At 41.8% G+C, this 25,680-nt stretch overlaps 1 protein-coding gene across 2 annotated transcripts in view; it reads left to right on the plus strand.

The window, feature by feature from the left end:
- The window catches only part of DENND2A (DENN domain containing 2A), a 94,416-nt gene that overhangs the window by 54,565 nt on the left and 14,171 nt on the right, over positions 1 to 25,680 (plus strand). The window contains exons 5-14 of one of the 2 annotated variants that reach the window (XM_032221559.1): positions 185 to 303; positions 5,094 to 5,291; positions 7,963 to 8,059; positions 8,934 to 8,984; positions 9,963 to 10,150; positions 11,188 to 11,297; positions 13,649 to 13,718; positions 15,982 to 16,059; positions 16,514 to 16,654; positions 18,056 to 18,204. In XM_032221559.1, the coding sequence (XP_032077450.1) occupies positions 185 to 303; positions 5,094 to 5,291; positions 7,963 to 8,059; positions 8,934 to 8,984; positions 9,963 to 10,150; positions 11,188 to 11,297; positions 13,649 to 13,718; positions 15,982 to 16,059; positions 16,514 to 16,654; positions 18,056 to 18,204 (1,201 nt within the window). The remainder of the gene's footprint in view (positions 1 to 184; positions 304 to 5,093; positions 5,292 to 7,962; positions 8,060 to 8,933; positions 8,985 to 9,962; positions 10,151 to 11,187; positions 11,298 to 13,648; positions 13,719 to 15,981; positions 16,060 to 16,513; positions 16,655 to 18,055; positions 18,205 to 25,680) is intronic. The other variant, XM_032221560.1, reaches the window with a different exon arrangement.

The following is a 25,680-nucleotide window of genomic DNA, read 5'->3' on the forward strand; positions in this document are numbered from 1 at the left end:
TTTTACTTAGCAACAAAAGTTTGGGGCTCAATTATAGTTGTAAGGGAGGACTCTTGCATATGCTGGAGGTAGTTTATGAATGATACGGAACCTTACTTAAACCTTACAACTGTTGTTTCCAAATTCTTAGGAAAAAGTTTTATTTTGTTTTATATGCATTTATTGCCTTGGTTTTCAATTCCAGATTTACCAGCAAAAGAAAACCCCTATGAAGATATCGAGACAAATAGTCATTGCCTAGGGAAGAAATGTGGCCTGAACTTTCCAGCATCTCCTTCTTCTATTCCTGGCACACCCACAAAGGTAACCTGGCCTAATCTGAACAGCTACTGCCTGCAAACTATACTGTCAGGGTTCCAGATGCCCTAATTAAACCATGAGCCTCAAGCCAACCTTCAAAAGACATCCAGTTACTTATTAGGAGCAACATGTCTGCAGGTACCCAAGTGAAGCCAGCTCTGCCCCCACGTAATTTACAGCCCAATTATGATCCTGTTTTCCCTCTCCTCCCAGGGTGTCATCAATCACATTCTCCAATGGGAGCACTTTTGCGGTCTGTAGAGATTAGTCCCTTTGGCTGTTGCAGGTAATCTGGGGTACAGCCTTGAGAAAGGTATGGGTGGAATATGCTTCTGGTTGCGGCTGCCCTGCTGCTCTGTCAGTTTCCCCACCTCCTGCCTATGGCAACTCGAGAGCAGGATGCTTTGCGAGTTGACATATACATTTTGATTGTTATTATGGAGATACAATGGTCAGAAAATTGATACCTACAGGGAAGAAAATGACAAATTCTTTGTTCAGCTTGGTTTCCCATCTTGGATTAACTTCCTAAGGGAGTTGATTCCTCCCCCTGCTAAGTGAATTTGGTGACTTTAAAGGAGTAAAACTAAGCTTTCTGAGTCATGATGGTTTTCTGGATTTAGAAATAGGGCACTCTAGACTTATTCTCACTGTGGATATTTATTGATAGTGCTTGCCAATTTGTAACCATAAAGAAATTCTGTAAGACCGTATACCACATTTCTAGGGTTGGTTAGAAAATAGAGGTTTGGAAACAACAGGAGACCTTGTTTTCTGTGAAATCATTCTTTCTGACTATGAGCTTATGAGGTTTGGCTTGGGAACTTATTGAATATGTGTGGGCAAAGTCAGGGGCCGCAACATAACCTTGCAGCATTCTGGAGCAGCGGTCACCAACTGGTTATCCATGGACCACCGCTGGTCTGTGAGAAAATGTTGGTGGTCTGCAGAAAAATTATTTCCATTTTTTATATTGCGCTAAATCAGGGGTCCTCAAACTTTGGCCCCTGGGCCGGATACATGCAATGAACGTTTGTGTTGCTGCAGAGAGTCTCCCCCTTCTGCGTCTTTTTGTGTGGGTTGGAGGGGGGGGGCAGAAATTCTGAGCTGGGGTCTGCTTCAGCCTCCTGGTGCGGCACTTTGGGCAAAGGCTGGAGGGAAGCACCGCTGGTGACGAAGAGCCAGAGGGCCTTGTTCCAGTGGGACTGCATCTGGAACTGGCTGACCATCTTAGCCTGCTGAGCCTCCAAGAGCTGGCACCTGACCTTGCATTCCTGCAGGTTTTCCCTCTGCTTGGAAAGCCTAGGCTCATAGCCCTCAGTGAGGGGCTTCTGCTGAGCCTTTTTCTCAGTCAGATCCAATTTGAACTGAGCCAGCTGTTTTGCCAACTCTTTCACATGGTGACTGCTTAGCTCGAGCAACTTCTTCCTGTTGGGGGGGCCCTAACGAACCCGGGCAGGCAGGTAAGGAGTGGCGAGTAGAGGTTGACAAGAAGCCCCTTGACATGAGTGACATCAAGTTGGCCACGCCCACCCAGTCACATGACCACCTTGCCACGCCCACCCAGCCAGTCATTAGGCAGATCATATTAGTGGTCCGTGGGATTTAAAACGATGAATTTAGTGGTTCCTGAGGTCCAAAAGGTTGGTGACTGTTCTGGAGGACTGTATGTAGTGTTCTGTTGACCTCATAAGAAGAGGTGAAATTCATTTCTCAATCCTTTTTAGGGAGATTAAGAATGAGAATAGGGAGATGGCTGGGCAACCAGCCCATTCTCAACTTTAATACTGCTTGCCCTCCATATAGTCTAAAATTCAGGTGACGAAGCAGTTCTTCAAAATATGATGGTTGAACAGCTGGATTTTAGTGGTGAGATTTTAGGTTATTGATGAGAAGGATTGAGAGCAGTCTTCTGTTTCCAGTTTAAAATCAATCCACTTTTGGAAATCCCAATTTTTGCTTCACATTTTGGGAGCTGTATCTTGGATTACTGGGATGTATGCATATGGCTTGTGTGGCCTGGAATTTCACACCTCCATTCTTTGAAGAGTTTCGGGGATTTTCAGTACTTGGTGGTAGGAAAAATACTGTCCAGTTCATTACCACCACAATCCATATTTGGGGTAGCGGAGGAGAGGTAAGAATGAGGTTAGAACAGAAGTTGAAATTTTCTATATAAAAATAAATAATGACCATCAATAGAGCAAAAGACAGAGAATATTGATTAATATGGAAAGTACAAGGGGCTCCATTAATGATTGTATGTGTTTAAACAGAAATGCAAATATTTAAGCAGGACTCTGCATATATATGTATTTGATAACCTATTTGGGATCTTTAGGTGTTCAAAGGTTAAGCTGCTGTACAGAGACAGAATACTCCTGTGTTACTACTGGCTACTAATCCCTAATTGTTCTCCTGATAATATAGGAATGAATCAGGAAAAATATTAGTCGTTTTGGATATAGAGTTTTGTGTAGGGAGGGATTTGTGGAGGGAGTTCATTTCAGCAACAGCAGTCTGTACTTTTGATATTCAGCCTGGAGATAAGATTCAGTGTAGCTGGCTGCTGATATTATTTTCCAAGTGATGGGGGATTATTTTTTGTTTTGTTTCCCATCTTAATACACGCCACTTCCTTTTTAACGCCATTAGCAGAATGAGAATGTGTTCTGAGAGGCTTTTGGTGCTCTCTGAGCTTGGTTGTTTTCTTGCAGATGTTTCATTACACAAAATAGGTAACATCATCAGTGCTGATTATTTCCCTGAGCTAGAAATACTGTCCCTAGAATGTGGTCTGTTGGAAAGAGTGATGACGGTGATGAAATTACTGAAGGCATTAACTGAGTATCTTTATTGGGGCAGCTCCATATCAAATTCTAGCAATTTAGGAGTAAGGCTGGACTAGACTCAATTCATTAGAAGAGTTAAGCACACACAAGAGATACACAAATGAAAAACCTGATGTCCAAATGAGTTTCAATCAAAATAGAGCAGGACGGGACCTTGGAGATCTTCTAGTCCAGCCCCTGCACAAGCAGAAACCCTTTCAGACAAGTGGCTGTCCAATCTCTTCTTAAAAACCTCCAGTGATGAAGCACCCACAACTTTTGAAGGCAAAGCTGTTCCACTGGTTAATTGTCCACACTGTTAGGAAGTTTCTCCTGAATTCCATGTTGTTTTCTCATTGATTTAGTTCCCATCCATTGTTTCTTATCCTGCCCTCCGGTTTATTTGGTTTGAATAGAAGTTTATCTTTAAGCACTAAATTGCAATAGAAACTCTAGTGAGTACAAAAGTCATAGGCACCTAGTGTACTGTAAGTGAAATTCAGTTTGAAGATGGAGTGAGGAGAAAAATTGAGAACTTGGCCAATGTTTCTGTTCTGAAAAGACTGGAACAAATTTCACAGTTCTGGTATTACTAATCCTTGAGTTCATTTGTATGTATTTAGATGGGTGTTTGAAAAAAGGGAAAATAGAGACAATTCCTCACAATCTTCATTATATAGGTACTTCGACCAGATCATACCATATTTTTTAAAAGCATCTAGAACTATAACTGGGAGGTGGTTTTTTTTAATCTCACAAAGATAAGGAACATTTATTTATTTATTATGCATTATGTAAAATAAATGCAAACAGGAATTGGCTAATTAGTAGTCTGATTTGTTGTATAGTTAGCACTTAATATGTTTTTGACTACTGCTCATTGAAGAGAGAAGAATTTCATTCAACAGTGTACATATTTCACCATATTGGTCTTTTGCGAATTAAAAAGAAAGTTGCCGTGGCTGCAATCAATACCTGGAGTTTCTTTGTAACCCTGATTTTGCTTTATGCTCTCACAACTGCTTCATTTCAGCTTTTCCAGGAGCCAGAAATTGAAATTGGTTTTCTTTAAGGTTTGACCTACTGTGTCCTAAGAAGCTCATGAACAAGTGCCAGACCATTCTGTTATTTTACTGGATAAAATCAATAGCTAAATAATAGGGTCAGGGAACGCACGGTCCATAAATATGCAATTGTATGGTTGCTGAAACTTGCTTCTGAAGCCACTGGTGATGAGCATTGGCTGACAGGCTATTGGACCATATAAATTCTGGGTCTGATGTGGTACAGTAGCTCCTTATTTTTCCAATCCAAGTGTCTGTGGTTGCTTCGCTGGTTAGTTTTGTTGGCTCTGTTCCATCGAGCTCCTGAAAGCTTATTGTGCAAGCAGTAAGAGCTGTTTCTGTCACACTAATGAGACTTCTCAGCAAACTTGTGGAAAATATACCATTTTTTTTTCTATTGATCACCTAGATCAGGAATTGGCAACCTTAAACACTCAAAGAGCCAGAAAGGTTCTAACCAGAAGCTCCCCATTCAATTCTGGAGCCAACCGGAAGTTGGGTTCCCCCATCATAGTCTCCTCCTAGTGTGGTGTCCTTTTTCCTTTGCTGACCAAAAGTCAGTTCCCCCACCATAGAGTCTCCTCCTAGTGCGGCTTCCTTTTTTCCTCTACCTGTCTTAACCAAAAGCTCTATCAATTGACCAGCGACAGGGAGCCGCAGCAGAGGGATGAAAGAGCCACATGCGGCTCCAGAGCTGTGTGTTGCTGACATCTGAGTTAGATAATCCTGTGGGGGGAGAAGTGTTAAGTAAGTGTTAAAAGTTTTTTGGACACTAACAACCAGCCAAGAATTCTTGCAATTAATGTTTTAATGTTTCTTATTTTGATTTTTTTAAAATTGTAGAGAAATGCAGTGTCTGATACTCCTCATTTGCCCTCATTGTGGTCTGTCTCCTTAGGTCCCCTCTAAGCCCATCTTCTTTAGGCAGAACTCGGAACGCAGGAGTTTCAAACTACTAGACATACGGAAACCGAATCGGGATGGGACTTATTCTCCATCCAAAATCAGTCCCCCTTCCACTCCTAGCAGTCCTGATGATACTTTCTTCTCCTTGGGTGATTCTCAAAATGGCAAGAAAAGAAGGAAAATTTCCAAGGTATTTTTTTTTCTTTAAAGATTTTATTTGCTGACTTAGAAAGGACTGTGAAAGATTAGAGGCAGTGTTCAGAAAGTGTTATTTTAAGTCTTGTCTATGGAATTAAGTATTAATTTCACATTGGTGGTCCTGATAATTCTCTGAATCTTGAGAATGTTAACCCTTTTAAAATTAAGTATATACATTGCCCTCCAAAATTGAACTATATAGATTTTGTTGTTAGTTGCGTGTCCGTAAGTCGTGTCCATAAATGATTAAAATTAACAAAACAGTAGCATTAATCATCATCAGAAGGTTATATGGCCATGATGGTGAACCTATGGCACGCGTACCACAGGTGGCACACAGTGCCATCTCTGAGCGCACATGAGCCATTGCCCTAGGTCAGCTGCAGCGCACATGTGCGTGCCCGCCAGCTGATTTTCAGCCCTCCAAGGGCCTCGACAGGGCTAGGGGAGGCCGTTTTTGCCATCCCCAGGCTTCAGGAATAGCTCTGAAGCCTGGGGAAGGTGAAAAAACGGACCTACTGGGCCTACCGGAAGTTTGGAAATGGGATGTTTCCAGCTTCCAGAGGGTCTTGGAGGCTGGAGGAGGCCATTTTCACCCTCCCCAGGCTTCAGAAAGGGGGGTTATGCACGCATGCACAGGGGGCGCACAGGGGTGATTGAATTATGGGTGTGGGCATGCGCGCTTTCGGCATCTGAGCCAAAAACGTTAGCCATCACTGTTATAGAGTGACAAGGCATTCTTGTTGTGTAATCTTTGAAGTAATTGTCAACTGATCAAGGGAAATACTTGCAAATAATTTTGCTTTCCTGATTACCGATGCAAATGTATATAATTTTACCTTTTTAACAAATATAGCAATAGCAATAGAGCCGAGGTGGCGCAGTGGTTAAATGCAGCACTGCAGGCTACTTCAGCTGACTGCAGTTCTGCAGTTCGGCTGTTCAAATCTCACCGGCTCAGGGTTGACTCAGCCTTCCATCCTTCCGAGGTGGGTAAAATGAGGACCCGGATTGTTGGGGGCAATATGCTGACTCTGTAAACCGCTTAGAGAGGGCTGAAAGCCCTTTGAAGCGGTATGTAAGTCTAACTGCTATTGCTATTGCTAACAAATATGAAAGTATCAGTGGTCCTCAATTACAACCATTTGTTTAGTGACCAGTTGAAGTTACAACAGCACTAAAAAATGACTTATTACTGTTTTTCACTCTTATGACCATTGTGGCATCCCCATGGTCATGTGATCAAAATTCAGATACTTGGCAACTGACTCATATTTATGATGGTTGTAGTGTCTGAGGAAGCCAGATTCACTTAACAACCATGTTACTAACTTATCAACTACAGTGGTTCACTTAACAACTGAGAGAAAAAAGATCATAATATGGGGTGAAATTCATTTAACAAATGTTTCATTTACCAACAGAAATGTTGGGTTCAACTGTGGTCCTATGTTGAGGACTAGCTGTACTCTAGCGAATTAGGGAGGCATCTGTCTAAGATGCGTCTGAATATTATCTAAACATTTCAGACTTAGGGAAAAGTTTTATCCCTTGTCACCTTGGCGATAGAGCTTGTCTATCAACATCAACTTCCTTAATCTCTAGTTATATTTGTTGAGGACTACCGTATTTTTCGGAGTATAAGATACACCTTTCTCCCCCTAAAAGAGGGTGAAAATGTGAGTGTGTCTTATACACTGAATGTAGACCCAACCAGCCACGGACCCAACCCTTTACCCTCTGCTTCCCAGCAATTTACCTCTTTGCAAGCAAACAGGACTTGTGGAGGCTGCAATAGGCTATAGCAATCCCTGCAGCCTGAAACAGTTGATGATCGGGAGAAATTGAAAGCGAAACTTGCTGTTTGCTCCAATAGCAATAGCAATAGCAATAGCAGTAGACTTATATAACGCTTCATAGGCCTTTCAGGCCTCTCTAAGCGGTTTACAGAGAGTCAGCATATTGCCCCCAACAATCTGGGTCCTCATTTTACCCACCTCGGAAGGATGGAAGGCTGAGTCAACCCTGAGCCGGTGAGATTTGAACCGCTGACCTGCTGATCTAGCAGTAGCCTGCAGTGCTGCATTTAACCACTGCGCCACCTTGGCTCTCTCCACCAGGCAAATTGCTGGGAGGCAGAGGCAGATATTTTTTCTTGTGCTAATCAGGCTGTTTGCTGCAAGAAGCTAAGTCAACAACTATAAATGCCTATAGAATGTTCAAATTATTAGACTTATTTTTTAAAGATTGCTTTATTATTATTCTAGACAACTTAACAAAATGAAGAAGTGCTATTGTTTTAAAAAGTGCTGTTCTTTTAAATAGCAGAGAATAACTATACTCCCAGAAAGCACATCAATTTTAACAGTATCTGTACAAGTATAGCCTGAAATATAACACTACAAACAGTGTATATTGTCTGTACTGTTTGCTGTTTGTTGCAAGGAGGAAAATTGCTGGGAGGCAGAGGCAGATATTTTCCCCTTGTTTTCCTCCCCCAAAAGCTAGGTGCATCTTATACTCAGGAGCGTCTTATACTCCAAAAAATACGGTACCTGTAAATTGCCTTGGTGGATAAAATGATGTAGGCATCATTATTTTTATATTAAAAAACTGGTTTTGTGGAAAGGAGAAAGCATTTACTTTTTCTTCTTTACGTTAAGCAGCTGGTGTTAAAAATTAATGCCATTTATGAGGCTCGAAGAGGGAAGAAGCGAGTCAAGAGACTGTCACAATCTACAGAGTCCAGCTCAGGGAGAGGTAAGGAAAGATTGTCGCTGGATCACTGGTTTTGCGGGCACCTTGACCTGGCTTTTGTGCCTACTCAGTATTGTTCAATATTAAAGGGATTTCTTTAATAATATAAAGGACATAATGCTACTGCCCCAGTTTTCTATGTTGAGCCGTGGTGGTTTAGTGGTTAGAATGCAGTACTGCATGCTACTTCTGCTGGCTGCTGGCTGCCAGGAGTTTGGCAGATCGAATCTTGCCAGGCTCAAGGTTGACTACCATCTGGTCTGCCACGCCCCAAACCAGTTCTGTTGGTGGCACCATTTTGCTTTTTGCTTCTGCACATGCGCAGAAGTATTTTTTAAAGTACTGTGCATTCACACATAGTGTGCATCAAGTATGCGCGCGACCCTGAGCAAACCACCAGCAGCCGGAACCTGCCTCTGTGGTCGGTAAAATGAGGACCCAGATTTTGGGGGGAAATATGTTGACTCTGCAAACCACTTAGAAAGGGCTGCAAAGCACTATGAAGTGGTATATAAGTCTAAGTGCTATAGCTATTTAGTACTACTTGCCCTATATCCTAGCATTGTTACAGGGTACATTTGAGCTTCCTCCCTCCATTTTCTTCCAATCTTTTTTCATTTTCCCAACCTAATTTTGGTGATGTTTGGGGTTGTTCCCAGTAAACAAAAATCGGAATGATTTACTGCAGTTTTCTAGAAATTCCTTAGTGGTTCCTGGCTTATCTTCTAGCTACCCTAACTAGACATCCTATATTTTGGGGGGTATAAGAGATCTTGGGAGAACTGATTCCGTGATCCATTCTAGGTTTTGCTTGCTATTCAGAAAACAATTTTTTTTTGAAAAGTGATGTTTACTGTGCTTTTCTATTTCCTCCTAGTTACAGATGAAAATAGTGAATCAGACAGTGACACAGAAGAGAAACAAAGAGGTATTAATTGGGAGATGAACTTTAGAGAAGGTTATTGATTCTTGGATGGAAAATTGTGGGTTTTCCCCTTCTAGTTTTTTTTCCTTGCCCAAAATAACAGGATATGTTTTATGCCTGTAGAGCCTTCAATTATTGCAAAAGTGAACTATCGATTATTTGTCTGTTATGATGGCTACATGAACATTCATATCCCTAAAAAAAAGTTCATTAGTCAACATTCAGCCCAATCTTTTTGTCAAAAAAGGGCATGCATAGCCCCTAGGATGCTTATAGAGTGCTCCTGTGGGCTGGAAGGGCAAAATCAAGCAAAATAACGGCTCGTTTTTCATTCATTTTTGCCCTCTCCAGCCCCCAGGAGCACTCTGGAAACCTTCTAAAGGCTATGCACAGCCATTTTTGCAAAGGGGATGGGGTTTCAGGTGGCCAAAAATGCTGTATTCAGTTTATAAAACGTACTCAGATTTTCACCCTCTTTTTTGAGGGAAAAAGGTGCGTCTTATACTCTGAAAAATACGGTATTTTCCAGACTATGCTGTTTCTACCAAGGGTGGAGTGATCCAGCATATTTGCAACTCCTGGCTTATGTGCTCTCCCCTCTCATTTTCTGTGAAAAAAATTGTCATATCCACCAACTAACAACACTACATTTTTTATCTTGATTCTCTCTGTATAATGTTTCAGAATGTTTTGATATCCTGGTTACAACACAACATAATTCCAGAATATTTAAGTTGACCTTTCTGTACTCTGGTGCCCTTTAGTTGGGTGGATTTCAGCGCTTACGATTATCATCTTACAAGGTCCTTCCTTGGGAATTCTTCATGTTGACATTCACACATCTGGAGGATGACCAGGTTAAGAAAGGCTGGCTGAGTTCATGGAGAATACGTAGTTTGAAGTAAGACAGAACTTCTAATTGCTGTGGGAACCTCACCCAAAACGGTTGTGTTGATTTTGTTGGCTTACCTTTTTGTGTAGCTCACAGTCAACGCCTTGTTCATGTAAAATCTCGCCTGAAGCAAGCCCCCAAGTATCACACCTTGGAGAGAGATCTGATCGAGTACCAAGAGAGGCAGCTCTTTGAATATTTTGTTGTAGTATCATTACACAAGAAACAAGCTTGTGCACCATACGTCCCTGAAGTTACCCAGCAGTTTCCATTAAAGGTAGGACAGGATGATGGAGATTGCCTGTTCGGAGAAAAGCAAAGGAAGGATTCCTCTGCTCTGTTGGGTTAAGATTCTCGAAGTTGAAACTCCGCACACCTCGGGGATGCCAGATTAGGAAAGCGAGTTGCTCAGAGGTGGGCAGTCAAGGGTCCACAACATTTTTAGGGACAGGGATAGTCACAAAAGACAGGGCAGTGAAGCAAGTGAACTTTCCAATGCATCCCTATGTTTTAAGGTGAAGTTTGTTGCTGTCTACTTTCTTAAAACAATGCTGAGTCTATTTCTGGATTTCAATTACAGGTTTTGTATCCCTTTCCTGAGGCTGATGCAAATCTGTGCTGCTGATTTAAGCAGTTGTGTTCATAACAAACACTGGGAACTGTATGCAGCCTATGATTTTTACATGGCTCATTCCTTACCAGATCTGAGGCAGTTTGCTTTGTCTGTTCATAACTCTTAACAGAATGAAATTCTTAAAATATGGACATCAGCATTGGTGTAGTAAGTAGCTAAAAGATAAGGGAATTCTCAAGATTTGGCTGTAAATGGGAGCAGGAGTGGTATTCACTTACTTTCCCTACCAGTTTGCAAATGTGAGCACATGCGCCCTGTCCATGCATGCACTCGGCCTTCCATGCATGCGCTTTGATCATGTGCGTGACTTGCACACATGCACACGGTTTGAAAACGTGCCTAAATAGGATGGCATAGAGCCTGGGTGGGCGGGCCCACACATGATTTCCGCTACCGGTTCAGGTGAACCAGTCCAAACCGGTTGAATACCACTTCTTAATGGGAGGGAGGGAGGAGGGAGGCTGGTTGGCTGAGTGATACACATACACATTTGTTAGACATAAATCCGGTGAACTAGGCAAACAGCTATGTTATTACCCTCCAGATGGACGTGTATTCTCTATCATCACTTCTCCATTTATTTAGGAAGCAAGGTAGATGGAGAGGGGAGGGGGGAAATCATGCAATTTTACTTCTACCTAAATAATTGAAAACATCTCCTCCTCCTTTTCTTCTACTAGCTTGAACGCTCCTTCAAATTCATGAGGGAGGCAGAGGACCAGCTGAAGGCCATTCCACAGTTTTGCTTCCCTGATGCAAAAGACTGGACTCCTGTTTCTCAGTTTAGCAGGCACGTTAAAGGATGGTTCCTTTCTTCCCTTCTTACCAGTTCCTAACCTGCCATTATGCATAATGTTAGCCAGGGGTGGCTTTCACCTACCTTCCCTACCGGTTTGCAAATGTGCACGTGAGCATCCACGCATGCGCCTAGCCTTCCGCTCATGTGCTTTGCTAAAAAATAGTCCATAAGTAGGACAAAAGAGAGCTAGTGCGGGTGGGTGGGCCTATGGGCCCACCCACGATTTCCACTACCGGATCGGGCAAACTGGTCCTAACTGGCAGAATACCACATCTGATGCTAGTTTTATTTATACCAGATTGGTTTTTTTATGATAACATCAAAAACAGTTTTGACTTCAGCGTGAACAACTGTAGAACAAGCACAAAACTAGTGACCGGAAATATTTAGGGAATCAGTACATCAATATTCAGCCATCCGATCCATTCTTGCTTTGTCTTTGACCGAAGCAAAGTGTAACATGAAAGCTACAGAATTAGTCACAATATTAGCAGTAATTTTAAAGTAGTCCTTATATATAATCGGTACAAAGAACTACAATGTTAAATAGATGTAACTGCACACATCTATCTAAACATTGCCAAGAAAATTGCCTGGACTTGTCCATGTAGTTGCCAGCAGTCAAGATTGATTTGAAAGGATGCATGACCACCAACAAAGAGCTAATGGTCCAATGGTTAAAGAAAATAGGTGAAAAACCAGGAGACCATGAGTTCTAATCCTATCTTAGGCCTAGAAGCCAGCTGGGTGTCTTTGGGATAGTCAGTATGTCGCAGCCCTAAAAAAGAAGGCAAGAGTATACAAATATATTATAAAGTTCGTGTAAAATATAATTATCCAAAATACTTTAAAGGTATGACTTTTAAAAACTATACATCTGGCCATCCCCATCCCAAATCTGGATGTATTAAGTGGCAATTCAGAGTGACAGCAGCACTGCAGAAATGGTACTTACCCCCAGTGCCCAAAGTAATAGCTGTTGCAGCAGCCCTGTGGCCGTGTGATCAAAATTTGGGTGCTTGGCATTGGTACAGATAAGGACAACTTAATCTGTGTCATTCATGGCCTGGAAGTGAGATGGAAGCAAAAACAGCCAGCTAGATGAGTGAGATGGGGGGGTATAAAAATTTAACAAATAAATAAATAACATAAGGGAATGACAGAAAAAGGATATTGTCAGGATAATTTTATGCTGCAACTAAGTGCTAGTGGGGAAAGGCAATTAGTAGGAATGCACAGAATTAGTATTCCTCTAATGGAAAGCCACCTTTCAAGTTACTGGGAAAAAAGGTAGAATGTATCGTATTTTTCAGAGTATAAGACACACCGGAGTATAAGAAGCACCAAGTTTTTGAAGAGGCAAATAAATAAATAAAGTTTTTGCACTCTGCAAACCTCCAAAAATTGGCCCGTTTTTTGCGGAAACGTCCCCCCCTTTCCCCCCCCAAAAAGGGCATGAATAGCCCTTAGGAGGCTTGCAGAGTGTTCCGGGGGTGGGCGGGGAAACAAGCAAAAAATGGCCCATTTTTATTTTTAAAAAGGGCATTAGGAAGCTTATAGAGTGCTCCTGGGGCCTGGGGGGACAAAACTGAGCAAAAAAATGGCCCATGTTTTGCTCATTTCTGCCCTCACCAGCCCCCAGGAGCTCTCTGAAAGCCTCCTACAAGCTATGCACGGCCATTTTGGTGAAGGAGGCAGGGTTTCAGGAGGCAGAAAATGCTGTATTCAGTGTATAAGACACCCAGATTTTCAGCCTCTTTTTTGAGGGAAAAAGGTGTGTCTTATACTCTGAAAAATATGGTAAACATAATAGAGAAAAATACGGTAATAGAGCTGGAAGGAACTTTGGAGGTTTTCTAGTCCAGCCCCGTGCTCAAGCAGGATACACATTTCAGACAAGTGACTGTCCAGTCTCTTCTTAAAGACCTCCACTGATGAAGCACCCACGATTTCTGAAGGCAAGCTGTTCCACTGGTTAACTGTCCTCACTTTTAGGAAGTTTCTCCTTAATTCCAGATTGCTTCTCTCCTTGATTAGTTTCCAACCATTGTTTCTTTTCCTTCCCTCCGGTGCTTTGGAGAATAATTTGATCCCCTCTTTGTGGCATGAATGAATGATGATTATTTTCCTTCGCCTTAACCATATGAGATCTTAATTAGGATGATGGCATATATCATGCATGTTTGTTGTGAAGTGTTCTATTTAGACTTGTAAAAAAGAAAAAGATGAATGTATAACTTAAAAAATATATAAGTTCTTTTTAGCATCCATATGCATATTTTCTAGAACTGAACATAACTTTGTCATTGAAGAAAGTTTCTTTAAAACTTTCTCTTTTTCAGTGAGACATTTTCATTTGTCTTGACTAGTGAAGATGGCAGCCGAAGATTTGGCTACTGTAGAAGAATACTGGTAACTATCTAGTTTCGTCTTCAGAAATTGAGTAGGATGGTCTCACAGCAGTGGTGGGATTCAAAATTTCTTACTACCGGTTCTGTGGGCGCGGCTTGGTGGGTGTGGCATGGCGTGGCATGGTGGGCAGATTAGGCAAAGGTTACTGCAAAATCCCCATTTCCTCTGGATCAGCTGGTACTCGGGAGGCAGAGAATAGATGGGGCGGGGCCAGTCAGAGATGGTATTTACTGGTTCTCCGAACAACTCATAATTTCCACTACCGGTCCTCCAGAACTGGTCAGAATCTGCTGAATACCATCTCTGTCTCACAGGCCTCCTTGGCAGTGAGGGAAGAAAAGATTTTGACCCACGCTTTGTGGCTATTATTGCTGAATCATAATTTTCTTTTGGTAGCCAAATCCAAGCATTCTTCTCTGTCTCATCGTCATTATGGAATATCTGAAATCATGCAGCTAGAAAATTAATGGTATTTTTCTTTTAATGGAATGCAGTACTATATTCTGCAGTCAATCTTTTGCAATTTGCTGCTTTTTAGAGAAATTAGGCTTGGATTAGGATTATGGGAAACAATCTAGCACAAAAGGATAACTGTAAATCAGGAAATAGGTGCCTCAGAAGTGTACAGATCAGGGCTGTCCAACCTGTGGCCTGCAGACTGGATGCGTCACACGCTGGCCACACCCGGTTTAGCGAAGGAGGGGAGTCGCGATACATCACATGATGACACCGTGACAATGCGGGTTTGACACCTGGTACAGATAGTCCTTGACTTGCACGCATTCGTTCAGTGATGGTTCAGAGTTACAACATCACTCAAAAAAGTGACTTCTTATGGTTTTTCATACTTATGACTGTTTCAGCGTATGGTCATGTGATCAAAATTTGGTTGCTTGGCAATTTGCTTGCATTTATGACGGTTGCACTAATCTGGGTGTGTGTGTGTTTCATATGATCACCATTTGTAACATTTCCAGCCGGTTTCTGATCATCAAAGTCAGTGGGGCAAGCCAGATTCACTTAACGACTGCAGTGATTCACTTAACCACCATGGTTAAATGAGGTGTAAGTCACTTAGCAACTGCACTTAGTCATGGAAATTTTGGCCTCAGTTGTGGTGCTAAACAGGGTGGGATTGAAAATTTTTAGCAACTGGTTCTCTAACCAATTTCGTTGTATTTAAGTACAATGACAATGAAGATTATACTTACTGTCTGGTTGCTGGGTGGGAGTGGCCATGGGGCATGGCCTAGTTGGCTTCCTGCACCACGGCCGGGGGGAGGGGGGATTTTCCCCTTCCCCAGGCTCTAGACGCCTTCTTTTAGCCTCCGGGAGGGTGAAAACGGCCTCCCCCAGCCTCCAGAGGCCCTCTGGAGGCCAGAAACAGGCCTATTTCCGGACTTCCAGTAGGCCCATTTTTTGTCCTCCCAGAGCCTTCGCACAGTCCCTGTACTTACCGCGCATGATGAATGGGCCACATGGAGACTCCTGAGAGGAGTGGGACGGGGTCAGGCGGTCCTTGTAACTACCAGTTCGGCAAACCAGATTAAAATTAATATTCAGTTCACCTCAGTGGTGGGTTTCAAAAATTGTTCGAACCTACTCTGTGGGTATGGCCTCCTTTGTGGGAGTGGCTTGCCGCCCATGTGACCGGATGGGTATGGCTTGCCGCCTATGTGACCGGATATGAAGATGCTGATGACACTTGTCAGAACCACCTTAAATTACCTCACACACAGCACTGCCATGTATAAGAATATGATGTAAACTTGTTTTTTAAAAGGCATCTTTGGTTTGCGTTAAAACAACTTCAACACATGCAATGTTCTGATTGTGCCGCAAACGCAGTAGTCATCCTTACCTTTCACAGAGGCACTGAGTTTTATAAATATGAGCATGATAGTGTAGAATAATCACATCCAAGGACCAGTGGTGGGTTTCAAAAATTTTTGGAACCTCTTCTGTAGGTATGGCCTGCTTTCCGGGTCCACTGGTGGAACCCCTTCTAACCGGTTCGGTAGATTTGACGAACCGGTTCTACCGAATAGGTGCGAACTGGTAGGAACCCACCTCTGGTTCACCTGAATCAGTCTGAACCGGCTGAATCCCACCCCTGGTCCTAGGTTGAGGACTATCTGTAGTAATAGGTTAAGTTGGAAGAACTGCTTTGTGCATGGAATAGAAGGTTATTGTGATTTTGGTTTCTTCTTGTTCATCACTCTCTGTTTATGTATATCTGTGTTGTGTCTGTCTCTCTTGAAAGCCCAGTGGGAAAGGGAAACGTCTTCCAGAAGTTTACTGCATTGTGAGCCGCTTGGGTTGTTTCAACCTCTTCTCAAAGGTGAGAGGGACAAGGGGCATGCAAACCGCCCCCAAAGCGAGTAGGGACAGAGGAGAAGAGAGATCCTTCTCTGGCCATATCCGGTCCATTGGAAGTGCAATTCAAACCAAGGGGATTGAACATTTGGTCCTGACTGATCATTCCGTACATTTGTTTGCTGTTGTCAGATAAGAATCTCACCCAAGTTCTTTTTAAAAAGGGCCAGTTGTTTCTGCTTTGGAGTATGTTAAATGCATTTTTCTCCTTTTGCCACCGAGAGTAGATACTGAAAGAGAGGCCCTTTCCACCAGTAACTTCTTTCATTGAAGTGGGATTCTGATGCTTGACTGTTTTGTGTGGCATCAAACAAGGATATGACAACAATGAAAAGCTAGCTAGAGGAGAAAAACCAGTAGATTCCTGAAGCAAAATACATAATGTTCTCCTTTCTATTTTTTCTTTCTCTATTGTTCAGATCTTGGATGAGGTTGAGAAAAGACGTGGCATTTCTCCTGCCTTGGTCCAGCCGCTCATGAGGAGTGTCATGGAAGCCCCTTTTCCAGCCCTGGGTCGGACTATCTCCATCAAGAACTTCCTGCCTGGTTCTGGAACAGAAGTAATGCTGGCTGGAGAATTCTGGGAGTTGAAGTCCACTAAGGGCAAAAAACTACCTATCTAGATTAGAACCACCCTTCAAAAGTAGATGAAGTAGCTAAGCTTGCAAGTTCCCATGTATATGTTTTCCTTTGAGTCCTTCAATTACCGTATTTTTCAGAATATAAGACGCACCGGAGTGTAAGACACATCAAGATTTTGAAGAGGCAAATTAAAAAAAAAGTTTTTGCACTCTGCAAACCTCCCAAAATTGGTCCGTTTTTTGTGGAAACAGTCCCCCCTTCTTTAAAAAAAAGGGGGGGCACGAATAGCCCTTAGGAGGCTTGCAGAGTGTTCCTGGGAGGGGGGAAATGCGCAAAAAATAGCTCATTTCTCATGAAAACGGGCCCGGGTTTTTCCAAAAAATGATATGCATAGCCTTTAGGAGGCTTATAGAGTGCTCCTGGGGGCTGGGGAGGGGGGTAAAATTGAGCAAAAAACGGCCTGTTTTTCACTCATTACTGCCCTCCCAAGCCTCTAGGAGCACTCTGAAAGCCTCCTAAAGGCTCTGCATGGCCATTTTGGTGAAGGGAGCGGGGTTTCTAGAGGCAAAAAAATGCTGTATTCAGTGTATAAGACGCATCCAGATTTTCAGCCTCTTAAGGGAATATACTCATATACTCCGAAAAATACGGTAAGTGCTTTCTGCAGATTTTTTTTCCTCAAAAAGGAAAGAAAATAGGCTTTCTGCATAGCAATGTGCCAATCCGGATCTTGCAGACACATTTAAAAATTAAAAATAGTGATGGCAGTCAAGTGTTTTTCTTTCAAGTCTGATTGTACAAAAGGGTGGGTGTGGGGGAATGCAGGGGCAGGAGACATTCATTGGATGTGGAGATAATAATTAGGAATCAGCACATTTGTTTCTTCCAGTGAAATTCAATTTTTTTACTACCGGTTCTGCGGGCATGGCTTGGTGGGCATGGCTTGGTGGGCATGGCAGGGGAAGGATACTGCAAAATCTCCATTCCCACCCCACTCTGGGACCAGCCAGAGGTAGCATTTGCCGTTTCTTTGAACTACTCAAAATTTCTGCTACCGGTTCTCCCAACTACTCGAAATTTCCGCTACCTGTTCTCCGGAACCTGTCAGAACCTGCTGGATTTCGCCCCTGGTTTCTTCATGATAGAAGATTCCAATGTGGAAATACATAGAATGGGGGACGGGCTTTTGAATAAGGCAAATTTGCCAAACAAATTTCCATTAGTCTGGAAAGGCTGCAATTGGTATTTTCAGAGTATAACACCTCCTCCACACACACACATTTACTCATTTTAGAATAGGACTAAATAAGTTGCTCAGGTCAGAACTGACTTTTGGGTTGATTTTACATCTTGTATGTCTCCTGCATTCTTCGTTTCAGGTTATAGAGCTGTGTCGACCACTTGATTCAAGACTTGAACATGTTGATTTTGAGTCCTTGTTCTCCTCGCTTAGCATTCGGCACTTAAGCAGAGTCTTTGCTTCCTTGCTGTTGGAGAGACGGGTGATATTTATAGCAGACAAGCTCAGGTAACCAACCGTCCTTCTCCTATTTCTCTGCCTTACCTGGTGGACCAACTATTATCCAGTCCATGGGTCTCCAACCTTGGGAACTTTAAGACGTGTGGACTTCAACTCCCAGAGTTCCTCAGCCAACTTGCTGGCCAAGGAACTCTGGAAGTTAAAGTCCACAAGTCTTCAAGTTCCCAAGGTTGGAGACCCCTGATCTAGTCTCCTTAAAGCCAGTTTTCATCAGTTGCCTACATCCTAGAGTAGTGGCTGTCTCTCTTTTCCTAGGTTCAAAAGGCAGAAGTGTATCTTCTGCACAATTAGAGTTCTGGAGCTGAGACATCTGTGATGTATATTTCTCCTTTCTTGGCTTCCACTGATGTTGGCTTCAAACGTTAATGCTTTCCATGTAAAAATTGCAGCGATCCCTAACTAATAGGAGTGTCTGGCTCATCTTGGTTGATCGCCAGCTATGGATATCGCTTTGGGACAGTGGGGGTGTGGCTGCTACAGTCAGTCTAGATTCCTGGGGACAAATTTGTGCAAGATGTAATGATAGCTCGGCTTTGCGGATGAACTCCAGAGCTGAATAACCCAAAAAAGACCCATATGAATAGCAGAATATATCAGAGGATGGAGACAGCAGGAGCAGCTGGGCCTCCGTATTCTTTCTGTTTCATGGTTAAAAACATCTAGCTGGCAGCTAGACAGATGATCATATATGTTTTTATAGATGCTTGTTTTTTTGCCTGGATAAATAAACAAAAAAGGCATGGCTTTGTAAAGTCAGATACACTGCATCTACTGGCAGTAGGCGGTCTCTCAAGTATCCAGATCCACTACCATGGAGGGCTTTATGGGTGGCAAGTAGCACCTTGAAGCACACCCGGAGATCGACAGGTAGCCAGTGCAGCTCGCGGAGGATAGGTGTTATGTGGGTGAAACGAGGTGCACCCACAATCGCTCGCGCGGCCGGATTCTGGACTAGCTGAAGTCGCCGAATACTCTTCAAGGGCAGCCCCATGTAGAGCACATTGCAGTATTCCAGCCTAGAGGTCACAAGGGCACGAGTGACTGTTGTGAGAGCCTCCCGGTTCAGGTAGGGGCGCAACTGGTGGACCAGGCGAACCTAGGCAAATGCCCCCCTGGTCACAGCTGACAAGTGATGTTCGAAAGTCAGCTGTGGGTCCAGGAGGACTCCAAAGTTGCGGACCCTGTCTGAGGGGCGTAGTGTTTGACCCCCCAGCCTGAGAGAGGGAATACTAGCCAAATTGGTGGGAGGGAAACACAACAGCCACTCGGTCTTATCTGGGTTGAGCACGAGTTTGTTAGCCCTCATCCAGTCACTAACAGCTTCAAGTCCCTGGTTCATCACTTCCACCGCTTCATTGAGTTGGCACGGGGCGGACAGATACAACTGGGTATCGTCCGCATACTGGTGGTATTTTATCCTGTGCCGCCGAATGATCTCACCCAGCGGTTTAATATTATTTATAACTAGCTGATATTTATTTATAGGGGGGAAATGTCTGGACGAAATGTAATTTCTAATGTTGGATTTTCCCCCTTACCAGAGGGAGTCCCCTTGTGGAGTACTACGAAGCCATTACCATGGCAACTCCACTGAGCTGCACAGTAGAAGCCATTTGAAGGCACAACAGGCGGTATAGTAATAGAACACCCCCCCACGAGGGGTGTTAGGAGTGTCTTACCCCCCACAGTACTTATTTCCAGACAATAAGTCATCTGTGTACCAAATTTGGTTGGACTTGCTCAAGGCGTTCCAGAGTTATGCTAGAACATACACAAACGCACACACAGCCATTTATAGATAGATAGATGATAGATGATAGATAGATAGATAGATAGATAGATAGATAGATAGATAGATAGATAGATAGATAGATGATAGATAGATAGAAGGACTTAAGATGAACATGAGTGTTTCTACATTAGTTGTTTACATTGAAACAAATACCATTTTGAACTTCAAAGGATCCATATCACGGGTGTCAAACTCGATCGTGTCACGGGCCAGATCGTGACGTATCATGATGTTTTTTGCCTTTGCGGAGCCTGGGTGGAAGTGGCTTGCGGGGAACGTATCTGGCCTGTGGGGCCGCCAGTTTGACAGGCCTGATTCAGATGATGCAGCTGTTGAACAGCTGAACAGAAGCGTTTGCAGGATTGCCCTTCCATCTTTTCATTCTAAGGATTTGTGTGACTTCAGTATCTGTAACTTAAGAAGTACTTGAGTTTATGTTTTACGTGTTCTGCACTATTTCAAAATGGGTTCTCATCGTTTTGAAGCAGAAAACACATATAAATAGTCCTGGAATCTGTTGATAAGCAGAAAGTAGCTTTCACTTCAAAAACAAAACAAAATCCTGACCATTATCCAAGTTCTCTGTTCTAATTATTGTAGTTTACAGCCATTCAAAGATATCCAGATTCTTGATTCTTTCCCAGTTGTACATAATCTGCATGATTATTCAGAACACCTCTCTCTACCTTTATTGGGTCTTCCTTAGTAGGATTATATACACTGCAATAGCTAAAATATGCTCACAATGTTGAGCAGGAAGTTTTCAAACCTTCTCATCCCCCTGCATAGATAGCCTTTGTTTTTCCGCTCACCAATTCTTTGGACAAAAACTTCTTCCTCCCACACCTTGGGAAAAAGGGGGCCCAGATCTCTTTAAGATTTTCTGCAGCTGGCGCCTGGCCCTCATCCATTTTTAAAAAGGATGGGGAGAGTAAATTTTTTTCCTCCCAACTAGAAAAGGCAAAATTTAACAGATGAGTAATGATTCCTATTCAAGTTTCAGCAGCCTGCCTGTTTTCACAATTCCCAGTGAGTCCCGCTGCATTCACGGGACTAGGAGAAGGAATGGTGAAGCTGCCAAAAAAAGAAAGAGGAAAAATCATTCATTCATTATATTGCTGTTTTTTAAAATGGACAAGAGCAGCCCAAATTGATATAGTAGATCTGTTGCATAAAATGTGAACTGAAGTTTAAATTCTTTATTATAAGTCAATTATAAGAGGACAGGCAACAACTGCAGCAATTTACTTAATAACTGTGGTGAGAAAAGTCATAAAATGGGGCAAATTCACTTAGCAACAGACATTTTGGTCATTAAGTTGACTACCTGTATAGTCAAGGTTTGTGGGAGCTGAAGTTTCAAATACCTAGCAGGTATCAGGCTACCCTGCTTTTAAGTGTCTTAAACAAGATTAGAAAACAGTAGAAGTGTTTGCAGAATTGTAAATAGTGTATTTAGAATCTGGGTTTTATATATACCATATTTTTTGGACTATAAGATGCACTGGAGTATAAGATGCGCCAAGATTTTGAAGAGGTAAATTCTTTGTCCCACCCGCATCCCCCAAAAGGGGCATGCAGAGCTTTTGTAGAGTGTTCCTGGGGGCGGAGGGGAGGCAAAAACGAGCAAAAAATGGCCCATTTCTTGCAAAGAAAAGGGGCATGCAGTGCTTTTTGGGAGGCTCTTAAGAATGCCAAAAATGCTTTATTCAGTGTATAGCAGTAGTTCTCAACCTTCCCAATGTTGCGACCCTTTAATACAGTTCCTCATGTTGTGGTGACCCCCAATCATAAAATTGGTGTCTCGGTTCCTAAGACCATCAAAAATATGTGCTTTCCAATGATCTTAGGCAACCCCTGTGAAAGGGTCGTTCGACCCCCCAAAGGGGTCCCGACCCACAGGTTGAGAACCGCTGGTGTATAAGAAGCACCCAGATTTTCACCCTCTTTTTTGAGGAAAATTCGGTACAATTTGAAGGAAGTACTTCCAGCAAGTATTGCACTGCTCTGCGATAGAGCTTCCTCCTCCTTTTTTTTACAAGCTTATTTGTGAACTCAAGAAAAAGATACTGCTGCTTTAAAAGCCATGTTGAAAATGTGTAACCTTGATGATTCAGTTTGTGAAAACAGCAGCATTCTCTAGCTAAAAAAAGTTACATTGCTTAAATGAGTAATTATATGCAAGTAAAGTATACATGACTGTAGTAATTGCACAGATTTTCTTGAGTAATAGATGTAACATTTGGCACAATCACAGAAAGTAACAGTCATGGAATCATTATTTCTGTGATTCCAAGGAAACATGTACACTTGAGGTCTGAACGATTTTATTTATTTATTTAAGGAGCATATTAAAGTTCAATCCTAATTCATGTAGTTCAAAACATTTGAAAATGTATTCAAATTCTCTTACCTGGAATGTTTGGTTTTTAACATGTGAAGGATATAAAAAAAGCATGTTCTGTGTTGGAATCCAAATATTTCTTTTGCAAGTTTTTCTTCTGACAAATTAAGGTTATCGCTTTGTTAACTAGATTGAGAGGTTTAAGCAAAAACTGTGAAAGGCCAATCAAAGTATGGGTTGTATTCATAGAGCCATGGAAATTTGAATGTTCCAGCTGGAATTCAGAAGAGGAGATGTTTGCTCAGATACTGTATATACAAATCGCATCATTCCATTGCACAGATCATTATTACTTGGACACAAACCAAGTGGTGATATCATAGTCACTACTTTAGTATGTCGGAAACATGTTTTATTAAGTGGGTGGGGAAATCATTTTCTATTGCAACCTGTCACTCTGCATTTTTCATCCTTTTTTCCTCTGACTGTATCGTATTTGGCAACTGTGGTCATCCTTAGGAGGTGTAGAATTACTCCAGGATCATCATAAAGGAGGCTCTACTTGCCTTAGGGATCTTTTCTCTGCCTTTTGTGTTATTTTCATACTTCTTTTATAAATGTGCCATGAAGAGCACTTTTTAGTATTATGGTGCACAGTTTAGGAATTGGAATGAAGGAGAAATCCTCAAGTTTAACACATAAACAATAACCGTTTGCTTGGGAAAATGGGAATTATTTTATGTTTCTGAAGGGAGATTTTATTTCTGTTTAGCTTCTCATTTGGTTTCCCTCTTCCCTCACTTTCTTTGTTAAAACCCAGACCTGAAGCAGCTGTTTGAAATTGTTCAATGGTTTGGAATGTTTCAAGTAATTCAACAGAAGGTATTTAATGAGTGCATGCCCATTTTTAAAAAGCATAGGAGAATTTGGATTTATCACAGTCTTACTCCAACCGGTCATATTCATATATGACTCACTTGTTCACTGAGAGAACTATTTACTAACTATACGTGAAGTGGCATATGGACCCAGGTCGTCTGGCATTGCCAGTTCCTCTTCCGGGTTTCTGGTGCACATGCGCATGCGATAATCAGCAGAAACTGGAAGAGATGGTCTTCCATTTTCTTGCATGAGCATGCGCGCTGGCCAGCTAATCGGTGCATGTGCATGTGTGGCAGTAACTGGAAAGCTTGCTGGCCACACGCATGTGCGCTCCAGAAGCCAGAAGTTCATTTTCCAGCGCACACATGCCTCCTACGCTTCATGCACACGCATAAAGTGTTCCCTTTTCGGCACTCGGTGCTACATGTGCATGTCATCACTGAACTATACATACCTTGGACATCAAGAGCGATTTTACATTTGGGGTAGTGGACTTAGGATCTTGTGAAACGGCAACCAATTCTGTTGGTTGTTTATTTTAACCATAAGAGAGGGGTCCTATGCTCTTTGATGGAAAGGATAACATTGACTTTGGAAAAATGTTTTGAGCCAGTTTTGGTACATGTGGTTTCTTCCATCTTTCTGCAGCTTTCCATGAAAGGAAGAGGCTTTGGCCAGTCTTGAGTGTACGTGTTGTGGAGCATTTTTGAACAAAACCCAAACCAGGTTTAATAAGCACATTTATTCATAAATAAATTACTGGATTGCCTTTTGATCCAAATAAGATCATTTTGTAGGCAACTTCACAATAGAAAACTTTAAAACAATGTGAAAACCTGGGATACCAACCAAAGCAAAACAATAGGAAAAAGTTCCCTTGAAGCAAAGAGAATACATTTGAAGTTATTTAAAAGGCATGCGGAATAGGAAAAAATGTTTTAACAGCCCATCTACAACTGAACAAAGATGCCAATTTAAGCTACGTGCAGAAAGTGCATATCTTGTTATTTTTCTTTCCCTTCTCAAAATCCTTTCTGTTATTATGAACCTAGAGAGTGGAAAGGGGGTGGGGAAAACTTATTTCTTCCTCCCTTCCCCCCACCTTCCCATAATATAACTGTAGTAATTGCTCTTGTCAGCTAAAAAAAACCTTGGATGTGCATGTTTTCATTTTTCTATTACATTAATTTGAGCTGCTCAACTCTTGCACAAAGCTTATCATTGAGATAGGAAGAATCCAATAATTGGTAATTCAAAAGAACTCTGATAGCCAAAGTACCTTCCTATTTTCTTTTTAAATTTATTTTTCCCTGGAGTGAAAATTACTCCATTGTCATTTACAGCAGCCAGCAGCTCATTTACAGTTTCGTGGTTTCATTTAATGTTTTACTTAGGATCCAATTTTACCAACATGTCATTCCATATTTTAATTAATTATATAATTAATTAATTTATCCCCATCCATGTATGTATGTATGTATGTGTATATATATATATATATATATATATATATATATATATATATATATATATGTGTGTGTGTGTGTGTGTGTGTGTGTGTGTGTGTGTGTGTGTGTGTGTGTGTGTTTTATTTGTGCTGATAAATAAATAAAGGGAGACTAGTATAGATCTATTTCAAGCTATTTAGCTCTCATCAGCTAGCCATACCCTTACTGGGATTTGAACCTGGGCTATATTACATCCTAGGCAAACTTCTTAGCCATTAGGCCACAGGCTCTTATCCGTTATCAGCGAAGCCAGGGTGAAAGGTATCTATTAGATTTTTACAACCCCTGGTAAGCCCCAATTATGGGAGGAAGCTAACTGCTTCCATCATCTGTCTATCGGCTCGTCACAAGAGTCCATCACGACAGAAACCCAACATTTTTTACTGTTGCCTTTGTAATATTTGTGTTTTTTTTATTTGTGCTGATAAATAAATAAAGGGAGACTAGTATAGATCTATTTCAAGCTATTTAGCTCTCATCAGCTAGCCATACCCTTACTGGGATTTGAACCTGGGCTATATTACATCCTAGGCAACAGTAAAAAATGTTGGGTTTCTGTCGTGATGGACAGAATAGACAGATGATGGAAGCAGTTAGCTTCCTCCCATAATTGGGGCTTACCAGGGGTTGTAAAAATCATATATATATATAAATATATATATAATCAATATGCATTTATTAATTATATATATAAACATAGATGGGGATAAATCCAACAAAATAATTTGAAATTGTTGCTTTAATACAGCTGTGACATTTAATCTTTTATTGCATTATTTGAAAGTTTTAATTTTTTAAAAACATGTTTAAAAAGCTTCTGAAAGCTTGCAGTGGCAGGATCCCAAGAGAAGTATAAAATAGTAGGATTGCATCATGGAAATGTAATAAATAAATATTATTAGATGAACAAATCACAATTAATCACATTCCTCCAATCC

This window comes from Thamnophis elegans, chromosome 7 (assembly GCF_009769535.1).
Source record: "Thamnophis elegans isolate rThaEle1 chromosome 7, rThaEle1.pri, whole genome shotgun sequence".
Classification (NCBI taxonomy): domain Eukaryota; kingdom Metazoa; phylum Chordata; class Lepidosauria; order Squamata; family Colubridae; genus Thamnophis; species Thamnophis elegans.